Raw genomic sequence first — 25,936 nt, 5'->3', positions numbered from 1 at the left:
TTAAATCAAAAATATTTTTGACTTTTTTTTTCAAAATGGGCCCTTTTTATTTTTTTTTTATTATTTTTTTTAATAAAGCTTAGGTCTTTTCCTAAGCGACCTATATGTTCGCTTAGTGGGATGCGAGTGGGATATCTATCAAAAAAAATATTTTGTAACTCAAGATTTAAAATTTTTGAATTTTTTTGCAAAATCAAAAACTTTGTTGACTTTTTTTAAAAAAATGGACCCATTTTTTATTTTTTTTTTTTGCTTAGAAGAAAGCTTATGTGTTTTCCTTTAACACCCTTTTTGTCGCTTAGTGGGATGCGAGTGGGATATCTATAAAAAAAATGTTTTGTAACTCAAGACATACAATTTTTTACTTTTTTTTGAAAAATCAAAAACCTTTTTGACTTTTTTTTTTGCAAAATGGACTCTTTTTTTATTAATTTTTTTTCTCAAAAGAAAGCTTAGGTCTTTTCCTTTAAAACCTTTTTGGTCGCTTAGTGGGATGCGAGTGGGATATCTATCAAAATAAATGTTTTGTAACTCAAGACAAAGGTTTTTAAATTTGCACTATTTTAATTTTTTTCATATTTGTGTGTAAACCTTAAAAATTAAACTTACGCAGAGAAACTAGACACATTAGCCTTTCCGATGGTATGTAACATACCCAACTAAAATTTCATAGCCTCGATACTGTAATACCCATAATATGTTAACCTCAGGAATAAAAATCACTTTTTTTCTATGGAAATGTTGAATAATTTTGTTTAGCAATTCTTGCTTTTCGTTGAGACGTTCCAAACTCAGTCATTGTTTTTGCAGAACTCCATGTTCTTGGAGCAAGCGTGAGAAGTTGAATTCTTTCAGCTTCACTCTGTGACGTTTTGTATTTCTCTTTTATTTGTTCAAGAACTTCTACTGCATCCTTATGGTATTGGTTTCGACACTCATTCGTTGAATTTGAAAAGTTAGAATAACCATCATCATCAACAGTTCTGTCTTCATTCTCGGAATTACTTTTGTCTTCATCTGGAATAACTTCAACGCAAGGCTCATTACTATTCAAATTCGGTAATTCGTTCAACTTTCCGAGCTCTTTCCTGCATGATCTACAAATTTTCAATCGTTTTGACAGCGTAGGGAATTTTTTTAATAAGCCGTCGGAAATATTTCGCATATCTGATGATCTGTGCTTCATTTTGTTAAAGGGATTAAAACAAAAAGACGAATAAATTTCATTTTCAACCTTAGCCTTTTTAGAAGTCGTAGACATTTTGAATTTTGTAAGTATTTATGTAAATAACACACGTCTTAACTTTAACGCTGTTTCTAAAAAACTGATTTCCGTATGTCTTCAGAATGACAATAAATAGTTTTTTAAGATCATATAGGTGGTACGTTTTAATGAATGAGTCTAAAATCTTTTATTAGGGTCAAGAAGGGCTTACATACTAAAGTACCTAGTTTAACCAAATGTTACAAATAATAATAAAAATAAACCACCATATAAATAACCTACCTGTCAACTTCTACCTCTCCACCCACTTCATAAAGTCAAATGTCATAAAATAATAAATAAACTGGTACTTCGGAGAAGGGCCATAAAATATTTCCACTTGATTCCAAAAATTTGTTTCTGGGGCACCTGATATTTTAACAATGAAAATCACGTGCGCTGAAAACTACCTCTAGGATTGACTAAAAAAGCAGCAAGATACAAAACTCAGACAAATTTTGGGGGTGGAAAATTAATAGCGGTCGGCCTCATATTGCACCCCTCCAGTGGCTATTATCGGTCAGTTGTTGTGGGTTTTATTTTTAAGGTTTTAGAAACACTTACACACAAATATGAAAAAAATCAATTTAAAAACATTTGTCTTGAGTTACAAAACATTTATTTTGATAGATATCCCACTCGCATCCCACTAAGCGACCAAAAAGGTTTCAAAGGAAAAGACCTAAGCTTTCTTTTGAGAAAAAAAAATTAATAAAAAAAGAATCCATTTTGGAAAAAAAAAGTCAAAAAGGTTTTTGATTTTTCAAAAAAAAGTAAAAAATTGTATGTCTTGAGTTACAAAACATTTTTTTTATAGAAATCCCACTCGCATCCCACTAAGCGACAAAAAAAGTGTTAAAGGAAAACACATAAGCTTTCTTCTGAGCAAAAAAAATTAAAAAATGGGTCCATTTTTTTAAAAAAAGTCAACAAAGTTTTTGATTTTGCAAAAAAATTCAAAAATTTTAAATCTTGAGTTACAAAATATTTTTTTTGATAGATATCCCACTCGCATCCCACTAAGCGACCATATAGGTCGCTTAGGAAAAGACCTAAGCTTTCTTAAAAAAAATAAAAAAAAAAATAAAAAGGGCCCATTTTGAAAAAAAAAAGTCAAAAATATTTTTGATTTAAAAAAAAAAAAATCAAAAATATTTTATTAAATTTTTTTAATTTTTTTTTTTCGAAAGATTGCATAAATAGCTATCTAAACTAGTTGGGACACATTTTGCTAAGAACAATAGGTAATAAGTTATATGGATAAAAAAAAACACCTGTTTGGCCAAAATGTCAAATTTTGACCTCCTATAACTCAGAGAGTTCTTGACCGATCTTGTTGAAAAATGGTGTCCGAATTACTATCCAATAGAACTAACATTGGTAAAAATTTCATCGCGATCGGAAGACATCGATTTCAAAAGTTGGTTCACTTGACGTGAAATGCCCCATATATATAATTATACGATAGTATACAGAAATTAGATGGACAACTTCATAAAGAAAATAATAAGCTTAACAATTCATTTTTCGTTACTCTTTTATACATCGATCAATTCATTCTCTGCTTTAAACAAATGAGTAACTTACTATATAATTTCTTTGTTATTGTTGTTATAATAAAAAAAACAATAGATAGAGCTTATTGAATTGCAATGTAAAAGCAATTATTGAAATCACATTACATATAAATATACATATGGGGCATTTCACATCAAGTGAACCAACTTTTGAAATCGATGTCTTCCGATCGCGATGAAATTTGCACCAATGTTAGTTCTATTGGATAGTAATTCGGACACTATTTTTCAACAAGATCGGTCTAGAACACTCTGAGTTATAGGAGGTCAAAATTTTACATTTTGGCCAAACAGGTGTTTTTTTATCCATATAACTTATTACCTATTGTTCTTAGCAAAATGTGTCCCAAATAGTTTAGATAGCTATTTATGCAATCTTTCGAAAAAAAAAATTAAAAAAATTTAATAAAATATTTTTGATTTTTTTTTTTTAAATCAAAAATATTTTTACTTTTTTTCAAAATGGGCCCTTTTTATTATTTTTTATATTTTTTTTAAGAAAGCTTAGGTCTTTTCCTAAGCGACCTATATGGTCGCTTAGTGGGATGCGAGTGGGATATCTATAAAACGTCTCAACGAAAAGCAAGAATTGCTAAACAAAATTATTCAACATTTCCATAGAAAAAAAGTGATTTTTATTCCTGAGGTTAACATATTATGGGTATTACAGTATCGAGGCTATGAAATTTTAGTTGGGTACGTTACATACCATCGGAAAGGCTAATGTGTCTAGTTTCTCTGCGTAAGTTTAATTTTTAAGGTTTACACACAAATATGAAAAAAATTAAAATAGTGCAAATTTAAAAACATTTGTCTTGAGTTACAAAACATTTATTTTGATAGATATCCCACTCGCATCCCACTAAGCGACCAAAAAGGTTTCAAAGGAAAAGACCTAAGCTTTCTTTTGAGAAAAAAAAATTAATAAAAAAAGAATCCATTTTGGAAAAAAAAGTCAAAAAGGTTTTTGATTTTTCAAAAAAAAGTAAAAAATTGTATGTCTTGAGTTACAAAACATTTTTTTTATAGATATCCCACTCGCATCCCACTAAGCGACAAAAAGAGTGTTAAAGGAAAACACATAAGCTTTCTTCTGAGCAAAAAAAAAAATAAAAAATGGGTCCATTTTTTTAAAAAAAGTCAACAAAGTTTTTGATTTTGCAAAAAAATTCAAAAATTTTAAATCTTGAGTAACAAAATATTTTTTTTGATAGATATCCCACTCGCATCCCACTAAGCGACCATATAGGTCGCTTAGGAAAAGACCTAAGCTTTCTTAAAAAAAATAAAAAAAAAAAATAAAAAGGGCCCATTTTGAAAAAAAAAGTCAAAAATATTTTTGATTTAAAAAAAAAAAATCAAAAATATTTTATTAAATTTTTTTAATTTTTTTTTCGAAAGATTGCATAAATAGCTATCTAAACTATTTGGGACACATTTTGCTAAGAACAATAGGTAACAAGTTATATGGATAAAAAAAAACACCTGTTTGGCCAAATGTCAAAATAACTCAGAGAGTTCTTGACCGATCTTGTTGAAAAATGGTGTCCGAATTACTATCCAATAGAACTAACATTGGTGAAAATTTCATCTTTTTTAAATCAAAAATATTTTTGACTTTTTTTCAAAATGGGCACTTTTTATTTTTTTTTATATTTTTTTTAAGAAAGCTTAGGTCTTTTCCTAAGCGACCTATATGGTCGCTTAGTGGGATGCGAGTGGGATATCTATCAAAAAAAATATTTTGTAACTCAAGATTTAAAGTTTTTGAATTTTTTTGCAAAATCAAAAACTTTGTTGACTTTTTTTAAAAAAATGGACCCATTTTTTAATTTTTTTTTTTGCTCAGAAGAAAGCTTATGTGTTTTCCTTTAACACCCTTTTTGTCGCTTAGTGGGATATCTATAAAAAAATGTTTTGTAACTCAAGACATACAATTTTTTACTTTTTTTTTGAAAAATCAAAAACCTTTTTGACTTTTTTTTCCAAAATGGACTCTTTTTTTATTAATTTTTTTTTCTCAAAAGAAAGCTTAGGTCTTTTCCTTTAAAACCTTTTTGGTCGCTTAGTGGGATGCGAGTGGGATATCTATCAAAATAAATGTTTTTTAACTCAAGACAAATGTTTTTAAATTGATTTTTTTCATATTTGTGTTTAAGTGTTTCTAAAACCTTAAAAATAAAAACCACAACAACTGACCGATAATAGCCACTGGAGGGGTGCAATATGAGGCCGACCGCTATTAATTTTCCACCCCCAAAATTTGTCTGAGTTTTGTATCTTGCGGCTTTTTTAGTCAATCCTAGAGGTAGTTTTCAGCGCACGTGATTTTCATTGTTAAAATATCAGGTGCCCCAGAAACAAATTTTTGGAATCAAGTGGAAATATTTTATGGCCCTTCTCCGAAGTACCAGTTTATTTATTATTTTATGACATTTGACTTTAAGAAGTGGGTGGAGAGGTAGAAGTTTACAGGTAGGTTATTTATATGGTGGTTTATTTTTATTATTATTTGTAACATTTGGTTAAACTAGGTACTTTAGTATGTAAGCCCTTCTTGACCCTAATAAAAGATTTTAGACTCATTCATTAAAACGTACTACCTATATGATCTTAAAAAACTATTTATTGTCATTCTGAAGACATACGGAAATCAGTTTTTTAGAAACAGCGTTAAAGTTAAGACGTGTGTTATTTACATAAATACTTACAAAATTCAAAATGTCTACGACTTCTAAAAAGGCTAAGGTTGAAAATGAAATTTATTCGTCTTTTTGTTTTAATCCCTTTAACAAAATGAAGCACAGATCATCAGATATGCGAAATATTTCCGACGGCTCGGAATCGATCGTTTTGACGGCTGTCAAAACGATTGAAAATTTATGGATCATGCAGGAAAGAGCTCGGAAAGTTGAACGAATTACCGAATTTGAATAGTAATGAGTCTTGCGTTGAAGTTATTCCAGATGAAGACAAAAGTAATTCCGAGAATGAAGACAGAACTGTTGATAATGATGGTTATTCTAACTTTTCAAATTCAACGAATGAGTGTCGAAACCAATACCATAAGGATGCAGTAGAAGTTCTTGAACAAATAAAAGAGAAATACAAAACGTCACAGAGTGATGCTGAAAGAATTCAACTTCTCACGCTTGCTCCAAGAACATGGAGTTCTGCAAAAACAATGACTGAGTTTGGAACGTCTCAACGAAAAGCAAGAATTGCTAAACAATTGGTTGCTGAGCATGGGATTCTCACACTCCCAAACAAAAAGAAGGGAAAAACTTTGGAGTGCGATACTAAATCTCTAATAACTCAGTTTTATCAGCGAGATGATATGAGTCTCCTGATGCCAGGGATGAAAGACTGGATGTCTGTACGAATCGATGGCAAGAAAGTTCAAATGCAGAAGAGAATGGTTCTCTGTAACCTGAATGAATTATTCGCAACATTTCAATCTGAATACGAGGATGTCAAAATTGGATTCACAAAATTTACACAACTGAGGCCAAAACATTGCGTTTTGGCAGGAAGCAGCGGAACTCACACAGTATGTGTTTGTATTTACCATGAAAATGTTAAATTGATGTTGAAGGAAATCAACTTAAATTACTTAAAAGATGATTCATCAGAAGATTTACACCATTACCGCGATTGCCTTAAATTGACTATGTGCCCTAATGCTACAACTTCTTGCCACTTAGGTGAATGTTCGAATTGCCCGGAAACCACATCCATCAAAGAAAATTTAATCAACTCTTTTGATCGAGAATGTATTGAGTTAAAATTTGAATCTTGGCTTCAGACTGAAAGATGCACACTGAAAACCATAATTTTAAATGTGGATGATTTTGTGGAAGAACTGTGTAGAGGATTGCTAAACTTGAGAACCCATGACTTTTTAGTCAAAGAGCAGTGGTCATTCTTCAAGGACTTGAAAACACATTTGAAGTCTGGTGAATTCATTATTTCATTTGATTTCGCAGAGAACTATAAATATGTTCTTCAGGATTCCATACAAGCATTCCACTTCAATAACGACCAAGCAACTATATTCACAGTAGTTATTTACTACATGAAAGAAGAAAACCTGGAACACAAAAGTATGGCAATCATATCCGACGATTTAAAACATGACACCGTTGCAGTTTATGAGTACCAGAAGATAATACTAAATTATCTAAAATCAAAATTTACAGTAGAAAAGGTATACTACGTTTCGGACGGAGCTCGTCAACATTTTAAAAACAAAAGTAGCTTCGCAAATCTTACAGCTCATGAAAAAGATTTTGGAATGCCAGCTGAGTGGCATTTTCATCCTACTGCTCATGGTAAAGGAGCATGTGATGGTATTGGAGCAAACCTCAAAAGAAATGCAGCGAAGTATAGCCTCCAGTGCTCTCATCAAGATCGCATCTTAGATGCGACTGCTTTATTCCATTGAGCAACGAATTATTGTAAAGAAACTAAAATAGTTTTTAGTAGCAAAGAGGATCATGAGGAAACATTGAAAACACTAAAGAGCAGATTCGATGGCACTGCTCAATACCATGCTTTCATACCGCTTGTCGATGGAACACTCAAATTAAAAAAGTTTTCTGCATCTACTCAATGCGATTTCTTTCCAAAGCCAAAAAAGAAGCCAGCAGCGAAATCAGTAGCTGAATCTAATAACGCCAAGAAAGGATTGACAAAAAAAAAGCAGCTAATAAAGGTGACAAATAAGGAGGATGAAAGTATGGATATTTGAAAATTTAAAAACTTCATAAATTAAGTGTAAAAATAGTTATTATATAAATTGATCTATTGTGATTAAGATTAAATTTTACTAAATTATTCATCTTTTTATTATTATTATTATATATTAAATTAATTATTATTACAAATAAATAACAAAATTAAATTATTCAACATTTCCATAGAAAAAAAGTGATTTTTATTCCTGAGGTTAACATATTATGGGTATTACAGTATCGAGGCTATGAAATTTTAGTTGGGTATGTTATATACCATCGGAAAGGCTAATATGAAAAAAATTAAAATAGTGCAAATTTAAAAACCTTTGTCTTGCGTTACAAAACATTTATTTTGATAGATATCCCACTCGCATCCCACTAAGCGACCAAAAAGGTTTTAAAGGAAAAGACCTAAGCTTTCTTTTGAGAAAAAAAAATTAATAAAAAAAGAGTCCATTTTGGAAAAAAAAAGTCAAAAAGGTTTTTGATTTTTCAAAAAAAAGTAAAAAATTGTATGTCTTGAGTTACAAAACATTTTTTTTATAGATATCCCACTCGCATCCCACTAAGCGACAAAAAGGGTGTTAAAGGAAAACACATAAGCTTTCTTCTGAGCAAAAAAAAAAAGTAAAAAATGGGTCCATTTTTTTAAAAAAAGTCAACAAAGTTTTTGATTTTGCAAAAAAATTCAAAAATTTTAAATCTTGAGTTACAAAATATTTTTTTTGATAGATATCCCACTCGCATCCCACTAAGCGACCATATAGGTCGCTTAGGAAAAGACCTAAGCTTTCTTAAAAAAAATAAAAAGGGCCCATTTTGAAAAAAAAAGTAAAAAATATTTTTGATTTAAAAAAAAAAAATCAAAAATATTTTATTAAATTTTTTTAATTTTTTTTTCGATAGATTGCATAAATAGCTATCTAAACTATTTGGGACACATTTTGCTAAGAACAATAGGTAATAAATTATATGGATAAAAAAAAATTTTCAAATTTTGACCTCCTATAACTCAGAGAGTTCTAGACCGATCTTGTTGAAAAATGGTGTCCGAATTACTATCCAATAGAACTAACATTGGTGCAAATTTCATCGCGATCGGAAGACATCGATTTCAAAAGTTGGTTCACTTGACGTGAAATGCCCCATATATCAATAACTAAAGATAATAATAAAAAAAAACTTACAGAATTTTGTTGATTCCATCGATGCCTTCTGCAGTTGTTGGAATTGATGTTGACAAAATGTATGCAATTTAACACTAATATGTTAATGATCTACATTTATGTATATATATATACGTAAGGGATAATGTTATGATTTATGTTTATGAATTTTTAGCATAGATTATAATAAAAATTAATAAGGTTTAAAACTTAGCTTTTGTTTTATACATTAGTTGTAAATAATGGGTTATATTTTGTTTAGTGTTTAGAACTGGGTTATAATAGGAAGTAGGACATTTTCTTTTTAAATTGTTGTTGTTTTAAGTTATATATTTAGATTAATAATACATATGAATAGGAAGTAAAAATATTAAGGGCAAAGTTAGTTATTTAGGATATTGAATACTGAGATGATGTTAATTTTTGTTATATAGTATAGGTGTATATATATTTAAACAAATTGGATTATAAATTTAAGGCATTTTTGTGATATTAGTTGTAAGAAATTTTGTGATATTAGATGTAAGAAATTTTGTGATATTAGATATAAGAAAAATGATGATACTAGAAATAGAATATTATATATAATAACTGATTTAACTGGATTTAGACATTGTTGGAAGTTGTTTAGTTTGATATATTGGATGTTAGATTTAGTAACTTAATATTTTAAACTATTTTCTGTTGATTGCTGGTATATTTCCACTGTTTAATTAGAAGGCTATTTAGTATTTCTGTATTTTAAATCTCTATGCAAACTCGTCTCAAAACCATGTGCGAAATCGTTATGTAATATAGCTTATTGAGCTGTGTGATGGAAAGTAAAATGATGGTTATCAAACATTTTGGAGTGTTCCCACAGGTTATATCTCTCGAGGGTTTGGAAATTGGCATGTGGTTTGACCACATGTATTCCGGAAAGTTTCCTCGAGAGGGTTTGAAATCCTAAGTACAAAAACTCTTATTAAATTTGAATTGAATGTTTTATTTCACTTAATATTTACCTTGGTATAGATAGCAAAGTGTTTAATATGTGAATTGTAGAAAAACTTGTAAATTTGTCACATAAATCAATTATATGATATGATATGGTGATCAGCATTCTTTCATTAGCCTCCTTTTTGCGTATTAATTATTGATCATTTTTACTCATAACAAAAAAAACTCAAAAGCTTTAAAAAGAGTAAATGTAATAAAAGGGTATGTTCAGTTACCCATCTCTACATTAAGTATGTCTATCATGTAGATTAACTTAAATGATATCTGAACAATTCATGATCTCATTAAACAAAAAGAAATAAGTGATAATAACATAAGATCATATATGAATGTGTACCGTAGGTAAAAGTACCAACAATAAAACGTACTAATTGAAATAATGTGATAAATTTTGTTAATAAATACAAAAAAAAAAATATTTAATGAAAACAAAATATTTGAGATATTACAAGGATGGGAAATATCCAATACGTAGTATTGAATTAAATATGAACAAAATAATTCTCAGTGCTGAGTTGGGCAGATTACTTATCATTGTGGTAGTAATTTTATCTATACCAGGTGATTTTCCAGCCTTAAGACCTTTGACCGTCGTCCTCACGGCAGAGAACCGGAATTTTAGTGGGGCTGGCACCACATTATTTATGACATTATCTCTAATATATGAATTTGTATCATTTGGGGTAATTACATTCTCCAAGTGATTGGCAAATGCTTCGATTTTTTCTGAAGTATTTTTTGGCCATTTTCCGTTCTGAAGGCGTATGGGCGACTCATATACAATAGGGCATTGCATATTTTTTACAGCTTTCCAAAGACTATATTTTGTGTTCTTAGTAAGCTCTAAGTTTCTAAGATAATTTCTCATGTTAGATTATTTATTAATCTTTAAGGCGACGTGAAGTCTTCTTTGGCATTGATTAAGTTTAGCCTTTACGTTCGGAGATCGCGATTGTTGCCAATGACGTCTGAGTGTTCTCTTTTCTTTGATAAGAGACTCGATGTTTTTAGAACATTTTGAATGTCTGTAATTCCCCAGGGTGACTGGTGACTTTAACGGCGTTTGTTAAAATGTCTGTAAATATATCGACAGCGGATTGTATCTTATATACATTTTTCAATGAGATGTTTGAGATGTAAAACATACATTTTATATTTTAACCAGTTAGTTTTCCAATTTACTTGGAACTGCTAATAACGTTAAAACTGTAGGTGAGTGGTCTGACGAGAGATCCAGCGAAGGGATCACTGAAATAAATTCTCGTTTTATATTCTTGATTACAGCGAAGTCAATTAGATCGGGAATCTTATTGAGGTCTGTAGGCCAATAAGTAGGTTGGCCACTAGATATGGCATCTAGTCTGTTAGACGATATTGCTTCTAACAGTTGCCTCCCTCTAGGAGTAATAAGGCGAGAGCCCGAAAATGTATGTTTTGCATTGTAATCACCAGCTGCTATAAATCTTGGACCTAGAGTCCTAAAATATTCGAGAAACTGCTCTCGATTAATATTATACCTAGGAGGACAATATATTGAAGATATTGTAACTCTACCATCAGGTATATTTATAGATGTGGCCTGGATGTGATCCGTTTTATATTCTGGCATTGGGAGATGCCTAATATCCTTTCTCACTAATATAGCTGTTCCACCACAAGCTCTACCACTTGGATGTTTTGTATCATAAGTATAGTATCCGTTAATTCTGAAACAGTTCTTTATGGTAAAGTGCGTTTCAGAAACGAGTAGTACATCAATTTCCTGAAGGTTGAGAAATTGTTGTACTTCATTCTAATGTTGGCTAAGGCCGTTAGCATTCCAAAAACATATTCTTAGAGAATTCATTTTTATTTAGCAGGATCTGCATGAGCATGCTTTGATTCTGCATCAATTGTTGAAATATATTTTGCATGTTCGCCATGAAACTGTTCATGGTTTGAATTAGATTCTCAATAGAGCTTTGAGAGTTAGTGTCGGGTACTGGTACACCCTCTTTTAATGCATGTACATATGAAAATAATGGGGTATTATTTCCATTACTTCTTTTCATTTGGGTAACTGAACCCTCATTTGTCGTACTGGCATACGATTTGTTTTGATAATGATCATTTATGATGCCTCTATATTGAGCACTAGAAGCACCAGTGTTTGTTTTCATTTGGGTAACTGAACCCTCATTTGTCGTATGGGCATACGATTTGTTTTGATTATTGATTTTTATGATACTTCTATATTGAGCACTAGATGCATCAGGAAGGCTTGGAAAGTTAGAAGCCGTATATTGAGCATATAAAGGTCTTCTTGCCTTCGTTGATTCCTGTATGCGTAGGAATACTGGGCATCCACGGTAGTTTGCGGTGTGAATTTGACCACAGTTACTACATTTTCTTATATTATCTATTTTTGAGTGGGGACATTCGTGACTTTTATGAATATCTCCACATCTTACACATACAGAAGGTAATTTGCAGAATGTTCGGGTGTGTCCGAACTCTTGGCAATTAAGGCACTGAGGTGGACCCTTGCGCTTAATTGGTTCTTCTACAATTATTTTACGATTAAGAAGATATCTTAAACCGTATATTGGATGAGTGTCACCCTTTCTTTAATTGAGAAGAATTAAAAGTGATTTCAACTCTAAAAATTGGTTGAGGAATTTTATTCTTATTTTTATGTTGTGAATAGACTTTACTTCAAAGCCTTCAGACTGTAACGCCTTTTTTATATCATCAGTTGGCTCAGAACTATCTATACCTTTGATGACTACTGTCAAACTTTTTGCACTTTTCAGTTGATATGTATAATAGTTTCATTTCTCGGAATCGAAATTATCAACAATCATTCTGAAATTTTTTTCCGAATAAGTTTGTACCTTTGTCTCTTGAATATTTCCTTTACGCAGAGAGACTACGTGGAAATTCTCCTTACCTACAAGTTGGGACAATTTGTTCACCAAAACATTTGTAGTAGGTTCGCACAAATATAGGGGAGGTGGCTTATAGTCTTTTACAGGCTTTGCGGGTATTTTTTACTTTCTTGATTGTCAAGAATTGCAAAACGATTTTGACTTACCGGATTTTTCTTCGACTGTTTTGGATTTGGTTCCAATTTTGATGTCCTAGGATTGGACTTGCGTTTAGTTATAGTGATGTAACGGTCCATTCCTGTTAGGATTTTTCCAGTATTTTTCACTATACTACGAGTATTTTTTTGTATGGCACCAGTTTGAATGTAGAATTCGATTGATTTTGCTTATCATCACCGGTTATTATAGAGTTAATATTTTCATTACTACTATTTGTGACATTGATACTACTATTTGTGACATTGACATTGATCACAGTAGCGTTACTATTTTCAGCAACCATTTGAGTTGTGGTTTGGTTTTCTATAATTTCTTTTGTGTTGTCTTCTACACAATTGTTTTGTTTTGGCGCACTAGAGAGTGGAGATCTCTCGTTTGTTGTTGTTCTTACACTTAAATAATTTTTGTGATCTTTTGGATCATATGTATAATTATTGTTGTGTGGAGAGCTCACAACAATGTATGCATTATTTCCATTGCTGCTGAGCCTCCTTTCACTTGTTGGAGAGTAAGAGAAACTCATACACACAAACACTACACTCTTATTTATGTTGTTGTTTTTTTATTACTTTTTTCTGATTGTTAATATTTGCATTAACAAACAGTTTTTTTATTTTTTTTAGCTGTTTAAATCAATATTTAAATATATTTATTATAAGTATTTAATAAGCGTCCATTCGCTGTTACTTATCTTTGTATATATTTTTTTTTGTGTATTTATCTTCACAATTATTTTATTTATTTATTTGTGAGAGCGATGTAAAACACGTCTATCCACTGTAAACGTCATCGATGCAATAATAAGAAATACGTATTTTTTTAATTACGTATTGCACATAAATTTACAAATGGGTCTAAATCAGAGGTTCGCAAAATAAATCCTCTCACCAACACATTCAATTCTTTATTTTATTCAGTGCACCTACAAACACACAAATACAAAAACTGAAAAAATAAAGAAAAAGTCATACATCAGTGCTCATGCGTATTCTTAGTTGTCTCGTTGAGTGGACAATGACTACTAAAATGTAACAGCATAAGAATACGTGTGATTTGATTCTGCACAATTGTGCTATGGGCTGCGCATTACTGGTCTAAATTGTTTTGAATGCACGTAAGTACATTATGGCCACCTAAAATTTTCTTCGAATTTTCTTAAGCATTTAAGCTAGCTTATCCATATTAATATAGTAGTAATTTTAAACTCTGTTTACAACTATTCTTTAACGAAAACAGTGAGCGAAGGTTAAGTGTAAACCGCAGAAATGCAAACGTTACAGTTAATGTGTTTAGACCAGTGTTGCCAGTGATAGCTTGGAAAAAGTTACAACTTTTCTCATTAAAAGTTAATTTTTTTTTTTATAAAAAGTTACATTTACGAATTTTCCCCAATAAATACTGTATATAATTAGGTTTAATAAAATATAACTAATAATAATTTTGTCCGAATTACCGCACTCGATATCGAGTAAAACTGATCGTAATTTTCTAATTCGAGATTATGGCATTCGATATCGAGCAAGAAATACAGTAAATTTTATTATAATTTCGATACGATAGCTCATTCGATCACGAATGCCGTAATTCAGCAACAGTTTTTTATAAGTTTTAGTTGATTGAATATTCTCTACACAACATTATTTAGATTGTAAACTTAATCCTGGTATTCGTCAGCACTTAAATCAGGGACTCGTGGTAGAGGAGGGAATGCTCACGAGATTCTTTATGTAAGCTTGCATAATATTATTTAATTTAGGAAATTGATTTAATAAATCACTAAATCCTTCTGATTAAGTTTTTCCTAAATTGAGGTAAATCTCCTAGATACATATTTTCCAGTGATAAAAAATAATTTTGATTTGTTTTTATATCATGAAATTCTAAATTGTTGCTTGCGATTGTTATTATAATTTTTTTTTAACATTGGTTGCGAAATAAGTAGCAGCTGCTTTTCAGTTTTTGTTAAAATCGTATAAGAGTTCTAGAGTGTATGAAAGGAACTCCAAATATACATATTTTTGTCATGCCGATGTTTAAACAATCAATTCTCCGAGACAGTAGGGGTTTCAGCGAAAATATTCCTTTAAATCTGTGTTTTGCTCTAGAGTCCTAAACTTGCTTTAAATGAAAATTTTATGGTTATCTAATTAAAAGAAATGTTGGTATTTGAAATTTATATAACATTTTGGAGTTTCAACAAAAATATACCGCGATATTTCTCATCATACCTCAATTTTATTTTTCTAACACCTAGCATGATTTTAAATCCACTAGGTGTATGAAAAGACAGCTACATTAATTGCATACGATATTTGCCACAGACTTCTTTAAGTGTCTAAAACAGAGTTATAATTCATGTATCTGGCGAAATCTTCCAAATGCTCAAAATGCCTGTTGTACGAAAACTATTCGAAAGAATTTTAAAAACTGAGTGTTTTTCATACTAAATTTTTCGACTCACTTTTTCTTTCGACATCGTGGAACAAGCAGTAGATATTAGCCAGCTCAAGAATACATTACTATGATCTTTCACTTTTCCAGAGTCTGTTTCAATATGATATAAACATAGTTGGTAATAAATTACAAATATAAACATCCGTGGCCTGATATGAATTTAATGTATTAAAAATGTTGACTACTTTTTCATATTGTACTTTATTTAGACGCAGGGCATAAAAGTCACGAAAATAAGGTCCAAAACAAGAAAATTATACATGTTACGTAGAGGGTAGAAAAGTTAAGAAAAATTTAACAAATGTAACCAAACGGCACCACTGGTTTATACCATTGTTAACCAAACTCTCAAACAATAGATTTGCTTCGTATTCTAGTGTTGCGATGTGTGTACACTGAACTAAATTTCTTATGAAAATATGCTTCACTGGCAACCCTTGTAAAATAACTCATGTTCGTTTTTTAATTTCGGTTTCACATGTATAAGAAACTCACACATAGACGGTGCCCGCGGGCGTACTGCTGGAGACCAATGGTTTAGACCATCAAAATATTATTGTGATCATTTTTATAAATTCATATATTGTTTGTTAATGAATTCATTTGTAAGATTTAATTTAAACTAATTTTTTTACATGCATCAGTAAAAATTTATATATATCTTATAAAATTTTCAATGTTTTTTTGAAATTTTATATATTTTATTCTTTTGTAAATAATAAATATTTCCCTTTCAAAAAATGTTGGCACCACTGCCTTCATATTGTTAACATTTATGTCTGTATGTGAATTCAGTAGTTCGATTCACTAACTTTTAACACTTTAGCTGGTGTTAACTTTAACCATACATTCAGATGTTTGCACTAACCATTTTGTGATTCGCTAACTTATTTTTAACCATGGTAAACAGTTTTATATTTCTCTGTTTTCAAATTGATATTACGTGGCAACTCTGCCAAGCGAAATGTCAAAATAGGAGAAATGAACAAAGAAGAATAAAAAAAAACAAAACAAATACCTTTTATTTGTAAAGTTTTGTGCAAGGTAAGTAAACACAACAAATTTTTGTTATTTTATTAATCATTTTATTTTAGAATGGCTAGTACTTCTACTAAAAGAAGCCGCGCATCTGTCGAGCAGCTAAGTCAAATGGTTGACTTCATGATCAACAACCCGGGACTTGCAGGTGGTAAATTTAAAAAGATGCATGGAAAATTGGAGTGCGACAAGAAGTGGGCCGGCCGAATTGTCGGAAACACTTAATTGTCTTGGTGGGGCGGTTAAAGCGATCAACCAGTGGCAGGCGGTAAGTTAATAAACTTGAATATATATAAAAAATTTTAAAATTCTTCGTATTTACAAAGGTTTGGAAAGAATTAAAAAGTCGAATCAGTACCAAAGTACGAGATCGGAAAAGGCAACAAGCGCTGACAGGAAATAGGCCATTGACACAGGAGGCCTTTAGTGATATGGAAAGGCGGGTAGTTTCTGTCATCGGAAATTACTACTTTGAGGGCCACGAATCCGTTGCCGAAAATGTTCCAATGGAAGAGTTATAGTAAGTTATAGTGAAGTTAATGGGTGCGTTCGTAAATGCAGTAAATTTGTGCATCACTGATGCCACGACCTGCAAACTTTTGCAACATCTAACTTAATGATGCATTGGTTGCACAAATTTTCGGGATCACTGCCAAAAGTTTGCATTAAAAACGTTTGACGTAAAGCAATAATGGCAAATATGCTTTTTCGAACACTAAATTTTAAATTTGCAGCAGTAATGCAATTATACTGCATTTACGAACACACCCAATATGTATGATTAGCTACAGCAAATTCCTTTTACCATTAGAATCTTCAAATTCTTCTTGAAGATGGCGAAGATATTGCATTGCCATTGCTATCAAATACAGAAGAATTATTTGATTTGCGATGTGATACTCCTAGCACTTCCAAGAGGGCTGAAAGGAAAACGGGCTGAGGACGACAGCGAAACAAAAAAACAATTTTTGGAGGTAGCAAGCAAACAGGCTGATGCTTTAAAGGTAGTTATTAACGTGATATAAATTATCATTTTGTTTATCTTTATTTGTTTTTGCTTTTTTTATAGATGCTATCCGAATGTAGCGCTTCCAACGTAGCCACTAACAAAATTATGGCCAATGCCATAAAATCGATGGCGGAAGGGCTTAAACAAACTGCCACTGCGATTACCAATTTGGGCAATGTAATAAGTAAAATGTAAGTAAAACTGAGCATTTAAATTTTTTATCTTAAGCTTTTTCTAAACCTTTTAAAAAACTATTATGGTTAATGCTTTCATTTTTAATTACAATAAACAAGTAAAACGTTAATGTAATAGTGCCATTATCGAGTGGCTATACTATGAGTCTTATTCATAATAATTTATCAGAGGTTTACCTCCTTATTCATAATAGATGTTTAATTTTATTTGTTTTATAAACCTGTAATAAATATAAAAATTGCTTATGAATAAGGCCTTTTTAATAACGACCCTTGATTTTTTGTTTCAGACTTAAAGAGTAAATAATTTTCCTGTTACATACTGTATATATTTTTCATTTTTGTTGTTTATTTTTATTGTTTTTTATTCGTTTTTTTTTTGACTCATGAATTGTTTGCTTTATTATTTTTAATGTTTTTTTTTATCAAATTTTTGTTTTATTTCTTTGAATGGTGTTTCATTTATCTTTTTATTTATTTTTTACTAGTTGACCGACTAATGTTAGTTCTTCAAGTTTCTCCAACCCACATACGCCTGTTCTTATTTATTTGCAAATAAAATATCTAAATTGGTACTGCATACTCTATGGAGCTTTTTTATTACTGTTGACTGGACTCCAAAAAATAAATTCCGAGTTTTACCCGGAATTTTTGAATTTTTTTTCTTTACAAAGCATCTCCCGAAAATTTCGAATCGAATCACGTTCTCACGTAATGACATTACATACATGGACCATTTCATTTTTATATGTATAGATTTAACATTTTAAATAACCCACTGCTTATGTGCCAATACAGTTTTTTTAATAGCTTTTTATTTTATATGTTTTTATACCCTTCAGCTTCGTGAGAAGGGTATATATAAGTTTGTCATTCCGTTTGTAATTTCTACATTTTTCATTTCCGACCCTATAAAGTATATATATTCTGGATCCTTATAGATAGCGGAGTCGATTAAGCCATGTCCGTCTGTCTGTCTGTCTGTCTGTCTGTCCGTCCGTCTGTCTGTCTGTTGAAATCAATTTTCTGAAGGCCCCAGATATCTCCGGGATCCAAATCTTCAACAATTCTGTCAGACATACTTTCTAGAATTTTGCTATTTAAAATCAGCAAAATCCGTCCATAAATAACGGAGATATGAGCAAAAATCCGAGACAACCTCTGAAAATTTCATCAAAAAACACAATGCTTTGACAAAAAAACAACAAAACGTATGGTTGGATGTGCAAGCTTTGCGTATTTTGTTTTTTTTTTGTGTTTTGTTTCTTTTGGCGTTGTTGTTGTTTTTTATACAACTAAACGTTTGTTTGGTTGTCTGTTGGTTTTTTTGACAAAAAAACAACAAAACGTATGTTTGGATGTGCAAGCTTTGCGTATTTTTTTTTTTGTGTTTTGTTTCATTTGGCGTTGTTGTTGTTTTTTATACAACTAAACTTTTGTTTGGTTGTGTGTTGGTTTTTTTTGACAAAAAATCAACAAATCGTATGTTTGAATGTGCATGCTTTGCGTATTTTGTTTTTCTTTTGTGTTTTGTTTCTTTTGACGTTGTTGTTGTTTTTTATACAATTAAACGTATGTTTGGATGTGTGTTGGTTTCATTGCCTTGCGTATTTTGTTTTTGTTTTTTCTTTTGGTGTTCTGTTTCGTTTGGCGTTGTTGTTGTTTTTTGTGTTCTTGATAAATTTAGGATGCTGTACGCTGAAAGTGGGCAATGTACATACATACCTATATACTAATTATAAAAAATAATAATGCATCCACAACAAAGGTGAAGGGTATATAAGATTCGGCATAGCCGAATATAGCACTCTTACTTGTTTATTTTTGTTATTTAATTTTAGTTGCTTTTTATTAATTTTAGTTGTTTGTCACTTGAATTGTTTTCTTTGTACTTTATTATTTTTAATGTTTTTTTTATAAATTTTTTTTTTATTTCATTGCATGTTTAATTAATCTTTTTATTTATTTATTAATAGTACCCACTGCCAATAGCACAATTTTTTTTCCAATATAATATATAATAAATAAATAATTGAGTAAAGTCGTTTTACTTCAAAATTTTTTTTAAAAAAATGGTTTTATTTAATAAATAGGCAAACATACACATACCAAGTAAGAAAGAATTGTCGATCAAGCCCGTCCATGTAATACCCTACACTAAGTAAATGACCAATAATATTTTTCTTTTAAAATTTCAGTAATTTATTTTCGTGAATGATTTTCGGTAGAGGGCCTTATAAAAATAATACATATACATAATATGTACGTATGTATATTAATATTGCCTATGTAAAATAATTTGCAATTAAGCGGTCTTGGACACGTTTCGCTATTGAGGATGGTAGATTTTGATCTACCAAATCGCGACTTGTATGAGTCACTGAAGTCTCAAATTCTGTTTTATAGCTTTGGTCATGTAAATTAATATTATAATATTAATAGTAACGTTGCGCAGACGTTAACAACTTTTCCGGCAAAGCCTGGATCATATAAAAGCATTCTTTGCTTAGATAAGCCAAGTTCCTTTTAGGACGCCAAACAGGATTACGAGCTTTACACAAGGCCTCATTGTAACGAAATTTAGAACTTCCTTCTAATTGGTTTGGTAGAGTAGTCATTAACCATGGCTCCAAAGGGTATCCAGAATCTCCTGTAGATTTTTATGTGTTTTTAATAAATTGATATTTTTAGTTTTTTTATGTAAATATATCTTAATTATACATACCAATTAAAAACATATTGTGGTTTCCATTTTCGAAACTTCGCTGCATGACTCTTCGAACAGCACAGGAGCTCTATATGTAAGAATCATGCCGTGCTCCTGGGTATTTAGCATTAACATTTAAAATCTTCAAATTTGGATCACATATCTGCACGTATGTCAATAAAAACAATTTTATTGTTTTTTTTGTTTTAAAGCTTTACTTAACATTTGAATATTAATTGAGTGGTAGCTATGGTGATTGACGTAAGCTATGGTATTGTACCCACAACAAAAGGTGAAGAAGCTGATTCAAAAATTGCTTTTGCAGTTTGACGTTCTTCCCGAGTCATTGGGAACTTTATCTTTGCACAAAACATCGTATTGTTAAGTGCATCAGTCACTCTATGTATACAACGGCTTACAGACGACTGGCTCATAGATATACCCCATTTTTCTCCTACAGGCCGTTGGTAACATCCAGTTGCATAGAAACGTAAAGTCGCTAGCACCTGCAACGAATATTTTTGTTTTTTTTTTCTATAATAATATTTGACTATGTATATACCTGTTTTTCAGCCCATATTCCAGTGATCCTAGAACCTTTTAAAAAATCATCAAGTTGGAAAATAATTTCTTCAGCCAAGTCCGGACTTAAACGGTAGAGTTTTTTAAATTCTGTTGCTGCCAACTCAAAAGGATTATCCGAATCACGAAGATCAAGCCGGTTGACTGAAGGAGCACTATCAACTGGCTCATTATCAAATAAATTGTAGGCTAAATACTCCAAAGCCATTATATTACACGATTATAACTATAAACACTTTTCTAAACTGATTAAACCACACCAAAAATGCTGGTGTTAATAAGCCACAATTTGTTTTGCTAAAAATAACAGCTGACTGAAACAGCTGTCTTTAAACGCCAGCAGATATCGTTTAAAGTGTTAGTGAATAGCAAAATGGTTAATTTTGTGGTTAACATTTTTAAACAAAACAATTGAGGTTTAAAAAGCATAGTGAATCACACTACAGCTGTCACTTAACGCTGCTGACAAAATTCTGTTTTCAACAGATTCATCCGTAACAGAACGGCAACGTTACAGAAAAACTAACGACATACATAACTTCCCATAAGATAAAAACAAAACAGCTGATTCGTTACGGAACAGAACGAATTAGGCCTTAATGATTGTCAAACGAAAGAAAATTTAACAGCTGTAAGTCTGGAGATACCAGAAAATAAAAATGTTTTACATATTTATGTCTGAAAGTATCCTATCTATATCAGCTTCAGAGACGAAATCCACCACACTTACTACAAATAAAATTTACCTATTAAACTGCGCTATACCCGAGATAAATCAACCATTAAATAAAGATAATAAATCCCAAATACAGGTTGGAATGGACCGGTATATTACAGTATTAAAACCGGCACGAAGTCTTCGAAAGCGGCACCCTTGGCTAAATTATACATATAAGGATAGTGATACTGATAGACTAAACAATGAAAATCGTTTTTCTATTCTGGAATGTGAAACATATGAACCAGCAAATAAAATCAACTCTACAAAACCACCCCCTGTTTACTGGAGAGAAAATAATTCGAATTCACTGGTTTAATAGGAGAGAACTCTTTTTACGTAATCCCAATCAAGAAAGGCACGATTCATGAAACTAAAATTGTTATATATCACCCCTGAAATAGTCGTATTTTATAAATGACAATTAACATTTTGTACAACGCTGCACTTGAATTTTTTTATTAGTACGTTTTTCTTTTATATAAAATGTAATGTCACCTTTTTCCTTATTGAAATCAATAAAAACTTTAGTTTTAAATATAATACACAACATTGGTGTCAGAAGTGGGATTTTTAAAATAACACAATGAATCCGGATATGATGAAGCAATTGGCTGACTCTCTGTCCAGCGCAATACGGCAAGCAGTCGTGGAGGCAACAAACGCCTCATTGGCGGCAAATTCTTCTACGTCATCTTCAAATTTATTTAAAGCACCACAATTCTGCGTGGTTGAGTACAAATCCACTGATGGAACCACCGTACAGGATTACTTCACTCGTTTTGACTGGGCACTACAACTAAGCAAAGTTTCACCTCAAGAGTATGCTACATACGCACGTGTGCACATGGGGTCTGAATTGAATAATTCATTAAAAGTTCTTGTTTCACCAAATTGTCCTGAAACATTGTCATACGATGAAATAAAGAAAACGTTGGTGGACCATTTTGATGTAAAAAAGAACAAATATGCAGAGAGTATCAAATTTCGTAAAATTCAACAGGAGAACGATGAAAGCATTCCGGATTTCGTTTTACGTCTTAAACAAGCATCAGCTTTTTGCGAGTACGGAGATTTTTTAGATCGTATATTAATTGAACAACTGCTTTATGGGTTACAGTCACGAATCATATGTGATGAAATAATTTCTAAAAAACCAGACAAATTTTCCACTGCATATGACATTGCACATACGATGGAGTTAACACGTCATACAACAGGGGCAATGAAAGAGGAGGAACCATTACCGGCAAACCAAGAACTACACAGACTAGGGTATTCACCAATTCAAACAAAACATAACAAAAACAAATTGCAAAAGGAACGTAGTACCTACAGCTCTTCTTCTTCTTGCTTTGGATGTGGAGGTCAGCATATGTGTAATCAATGTAAGTTTAAACAGGCTAAATGTTTCGTATGTGGAAAAATTGGCCACATTGGTAAAGTGTGTAAAAGCAAAACATCACAAATATCAGTAGAAGAAGAAGCACCTGCTGATCAAGTGCAGATGCTGAATCAAGTAATTTCAATAAATACATTGAAATGTAATTCTAAAAAGATGGTATACGTCAATGTTGATGGTCATTTGCTAAGCATGGAATTAGACACTGGTGCTCCGTGCTCTGTAATTAGCATGAAATCTTTACGGACGTTTAAAAGGTACATTAAACTGAACCCAACAAACAAGAAATTTTCTAGTTATTCGGGACATACAATTAAATATCTGGGCTGTGCTATTCTAAATGCTAAAGTGGGAAAAACTGCTGCTAGGCTTAATTTATACGTGGTGGATGGAGACTTAGACACTCTAATGGGGCGCGAATGGATTACAAAATTTGTTAACGAAATTGATTTCGCAAACCTTTTTTCTACAAATAATCAGATAAATAATATTTCAACAGCGCCACCGGAGATGAACCATGTACAGCAACAAAAGCTGCAACAAGTGCTTAAGCAATTTGATGCCATCTTTAGTAGTAACACGACACCTATTTTTGCTAAAGCCAGGGATATTCCTATAGCACTCAGGGATGCGTACATATGGGAAATCGATTCCAAAATATCTTCGGGACTATACCATAAAGTTGATTATTCCGAATGGGCTTCAACTACACATATAGTCACAAAGAAGACCGGTGCTATCAGAATAACAGGTAATTATAAACCTACTGTGAATCAGAAAATAATTATTGACGAGCATCCAATCCAAAGTTGAAGATCTGCTTAATAAAATGAAACATTCAACAATATTCTGCCATTTAGATATTACTGATGCCTATTCCCATCTTCCTGTCGATGAAGAGTTTGCACGAATTCTGACTTTAAATACATCAACACATGGATTAATTCGGCCAACTAGAGCTGTTTACGGGGCTGCAAATATCCCTGCATTATGGCAAAGACGTATGGAGGGTATGTTAAAGGATATATCGAACGTAATGAGCTTCTTTGATGATATCCTCGTCTATGCAGAAACATTTGAAGGCATGATTTCCTCACTTGAAATAGTTTTGAATAAACTTATGAGTCAAGGTGTCCGATTGAATCGTTCAAAGTGCGTTTTTGCCACACCGTCTGTAGAATTCCTAGGGCATCGGGTAGATAAACATGGTATTCACAAATCTGATAAACATATTGAAGCTGTAAAGAATGCTCCCAAGCCGTCAACCCCAGAAGAAATACAACTTATACTAGGAAAAGCTCCATATTATAATGCTTTCATACCAGATTTGGCCACGAGATCAAGACCACTGAGAAACATGTTATTAGAAAAAGAATTAAAGTGGACCAAAGATGGGGAAGAGGCATATGAAGACATTAAATCAGCTCTTGTTTCTCCGCAAGTTTTGACTACATACAATCCTGAATTACCAGTAATTTTGGCAACGGATGCTAGTAAGTGTGGCTTAGGTGCAGTGTTATCACACAGAATGAGTAATGGGTCCGAACGACCGATAGCATACGCTAGTAGAGCCTTGAGTAAAACAGAAATAAGCTATCCCCAGATGGACAAGGAAGCACTAACAATTGTGTGGGCAGTTAAGAAATTTTTTAAATACCTGTATGCACGGAATTTTACCCTAATTACGGATCACAAGCCGCTTGCCCAAATACTACACCCAGCGAAGTCATTACCTAACCTATGCATAAGCCGCATGGCGAATTATGCCGATTTTCGATCGTACTTCGATTACGATGTCATATGCAAACCTACAAAACAACATGCAAATGCAGATTTTTGTTCCCGTGTTATTTACGACAAATCAAACTCAATCAACAGTATTCTTATTGACGAATTCGACGAATTTGATCAATTCATAATCCATCAAATTGATCAGTTACCCCTTAGAGCATCTACAATAGCCCTGGAAACAGCCAAAGATGAATACTTAGGCAACATTCTTAAACTTCTACAAATGGGAAAAGATCTTAAAAAAACCGGCTACACTGCACCCGAGCAGAATTATAAACTTACTGCAGGTTGTCTTACTTATGACCACAAAATTGTTATACCTACATCTCTTCAGAAAAAAGTAATTGATGACCTTCACAATGCGCATTTGGGAATAGTAAAAATGAAGGGTCTAGCTCGCTCCTTTGTTTACTGGCGTGGAATAGACAAAGATATCGAAAACTGTTCCAAAACGTGCAATGAGTGTGAAATGCAAGCGAATGTACCTCCTAAATATGGCGAACATCATTGGGTCTATCCTAAAGAACCATGGGAGAGGGTGCACATTGACTACGCAGGTCCTTTTTAAGGAAACATGTTTCTAATAGTGACTGACGCATATAGCAAGTGGATTGAAGTCAAAATTACATCATCCACTACAACTGCAGCAACAACAGCCATTTTAGATGAAATGTTTGCAGCTTATGGTGTGCCAGTTACTGTCGTATCTGATAATGCGACAAATTTTTCATCGGCGGAGTTTCGTGAATTTTTGAAAATGAGAGTCAAATACCATAAGAAAACCGCCCCCTATCATCCGGCAACAAACGGACAGGCGGAAAGGAGTGTACAGACTGTCAAAAGAGCGTTAAAGGCGATGGGATCAACAAAGTCCACAGCTCAAAAGAATCTAAATGCTTTTTTACGACAATACCGGAATGCACCACATTCGACTACTGGTGAGTCGCCAGCCATTCTTTTTATGGGTCGTTCCCTTAGAACATGACTTGATTTAGTTCGTCCAGAAGAAACGTCAGCCAAGGTAACTGGAAAACAATTGCTTCATCACAATCCGAATTATCGAACATTCAAATTAGGCCAAACGGTGAATTTTCTTTCGGGAAATCCCAGGATGACCAAGTGGCTACCTGGAGTTATATCGTGCAGATTAGGCGATCTTCACTATGCGATCGAGTACAATCGGAAACAATTTAAAAGACATGTTGACCAAATT

The 25,936-nt window shown here is 32.1% G+C and overlaps 1 protein-coding gene and 1 pseudogene across 1 annotated transcript; one reads left to right on the top strand and one right to left on the bottom strand.

The window, feature by feature from the left end:
• Positions 1 to 19,950: 19,950 nt before the first annotated feature.
• On the bottom strand, positions 19,951 to 21,020 carry LOC135961231 (putative nuclease HARBI1; annotated as a pseudogene).
• A 1,096-nt stretch (positions 21,021 to 22,116) lies between these two features.
• LOC135961230 (uncharacterized) lies at positions 22,117 to 25,291 on the top strand. The gene is made up of 3 exons (XM_065512724.1): positions 22,117 to 23,154; positions 23,413 to 23,683; positions 23,793 to 25,291. The coding sequence occupies exons 1-3, from the start codon at positions 22,117 to 22,119 to the stop codon at positions 25,289 to 25,291; spliced, it is 2,808 nt and encodes a 935-aa protein (XP_065368796.1).
• The last annotated feature ends 645 nt before the right edge of the window (positions 25,292 to 25,936 follow it).

This window comes from Calliphora vicina, chromosome 5, assembly GCF_958450345.1.
Source record: "Calliphora vicina chromosome 5, idCalVici1.1, whole genome shotgun sequence".
Taxonomy (NCBI): domain Eukaryota; kingdom Metazoa; phylum Arthropoda; class Insecta; order Diptera; family Calliphoridae; genus Calliphora; species Calliphora vicina.
The sequence above is the reverse complement of the archived record's forward strand: the minus strand, read 5'-3'. Positions and strand labels throughout refer to the sequence as shown.

Coding starts and splice junctions, on each gene's coding strand:
- LOC135961230 (XM_065512724.1), top strand. CDS start 22,117: ATGAATCCGGATATGATGAAGCAATTGGCTGACTCTCTGTCCAGCGCA. Junction 23,155..23,412: donor ACACTGGTGCTCCGTGCTCT/GTAATTAGCATG, acceptor ACAAATAATCAG/ATAAATAATATTTCAACAGC. Junction 23,684..23,792: donor CGGTGCTATCAGAATAACAG/GTAATTATAAAC, acceptor TCTGCCATTTAG/ATATTACTGATGCCTATTCC.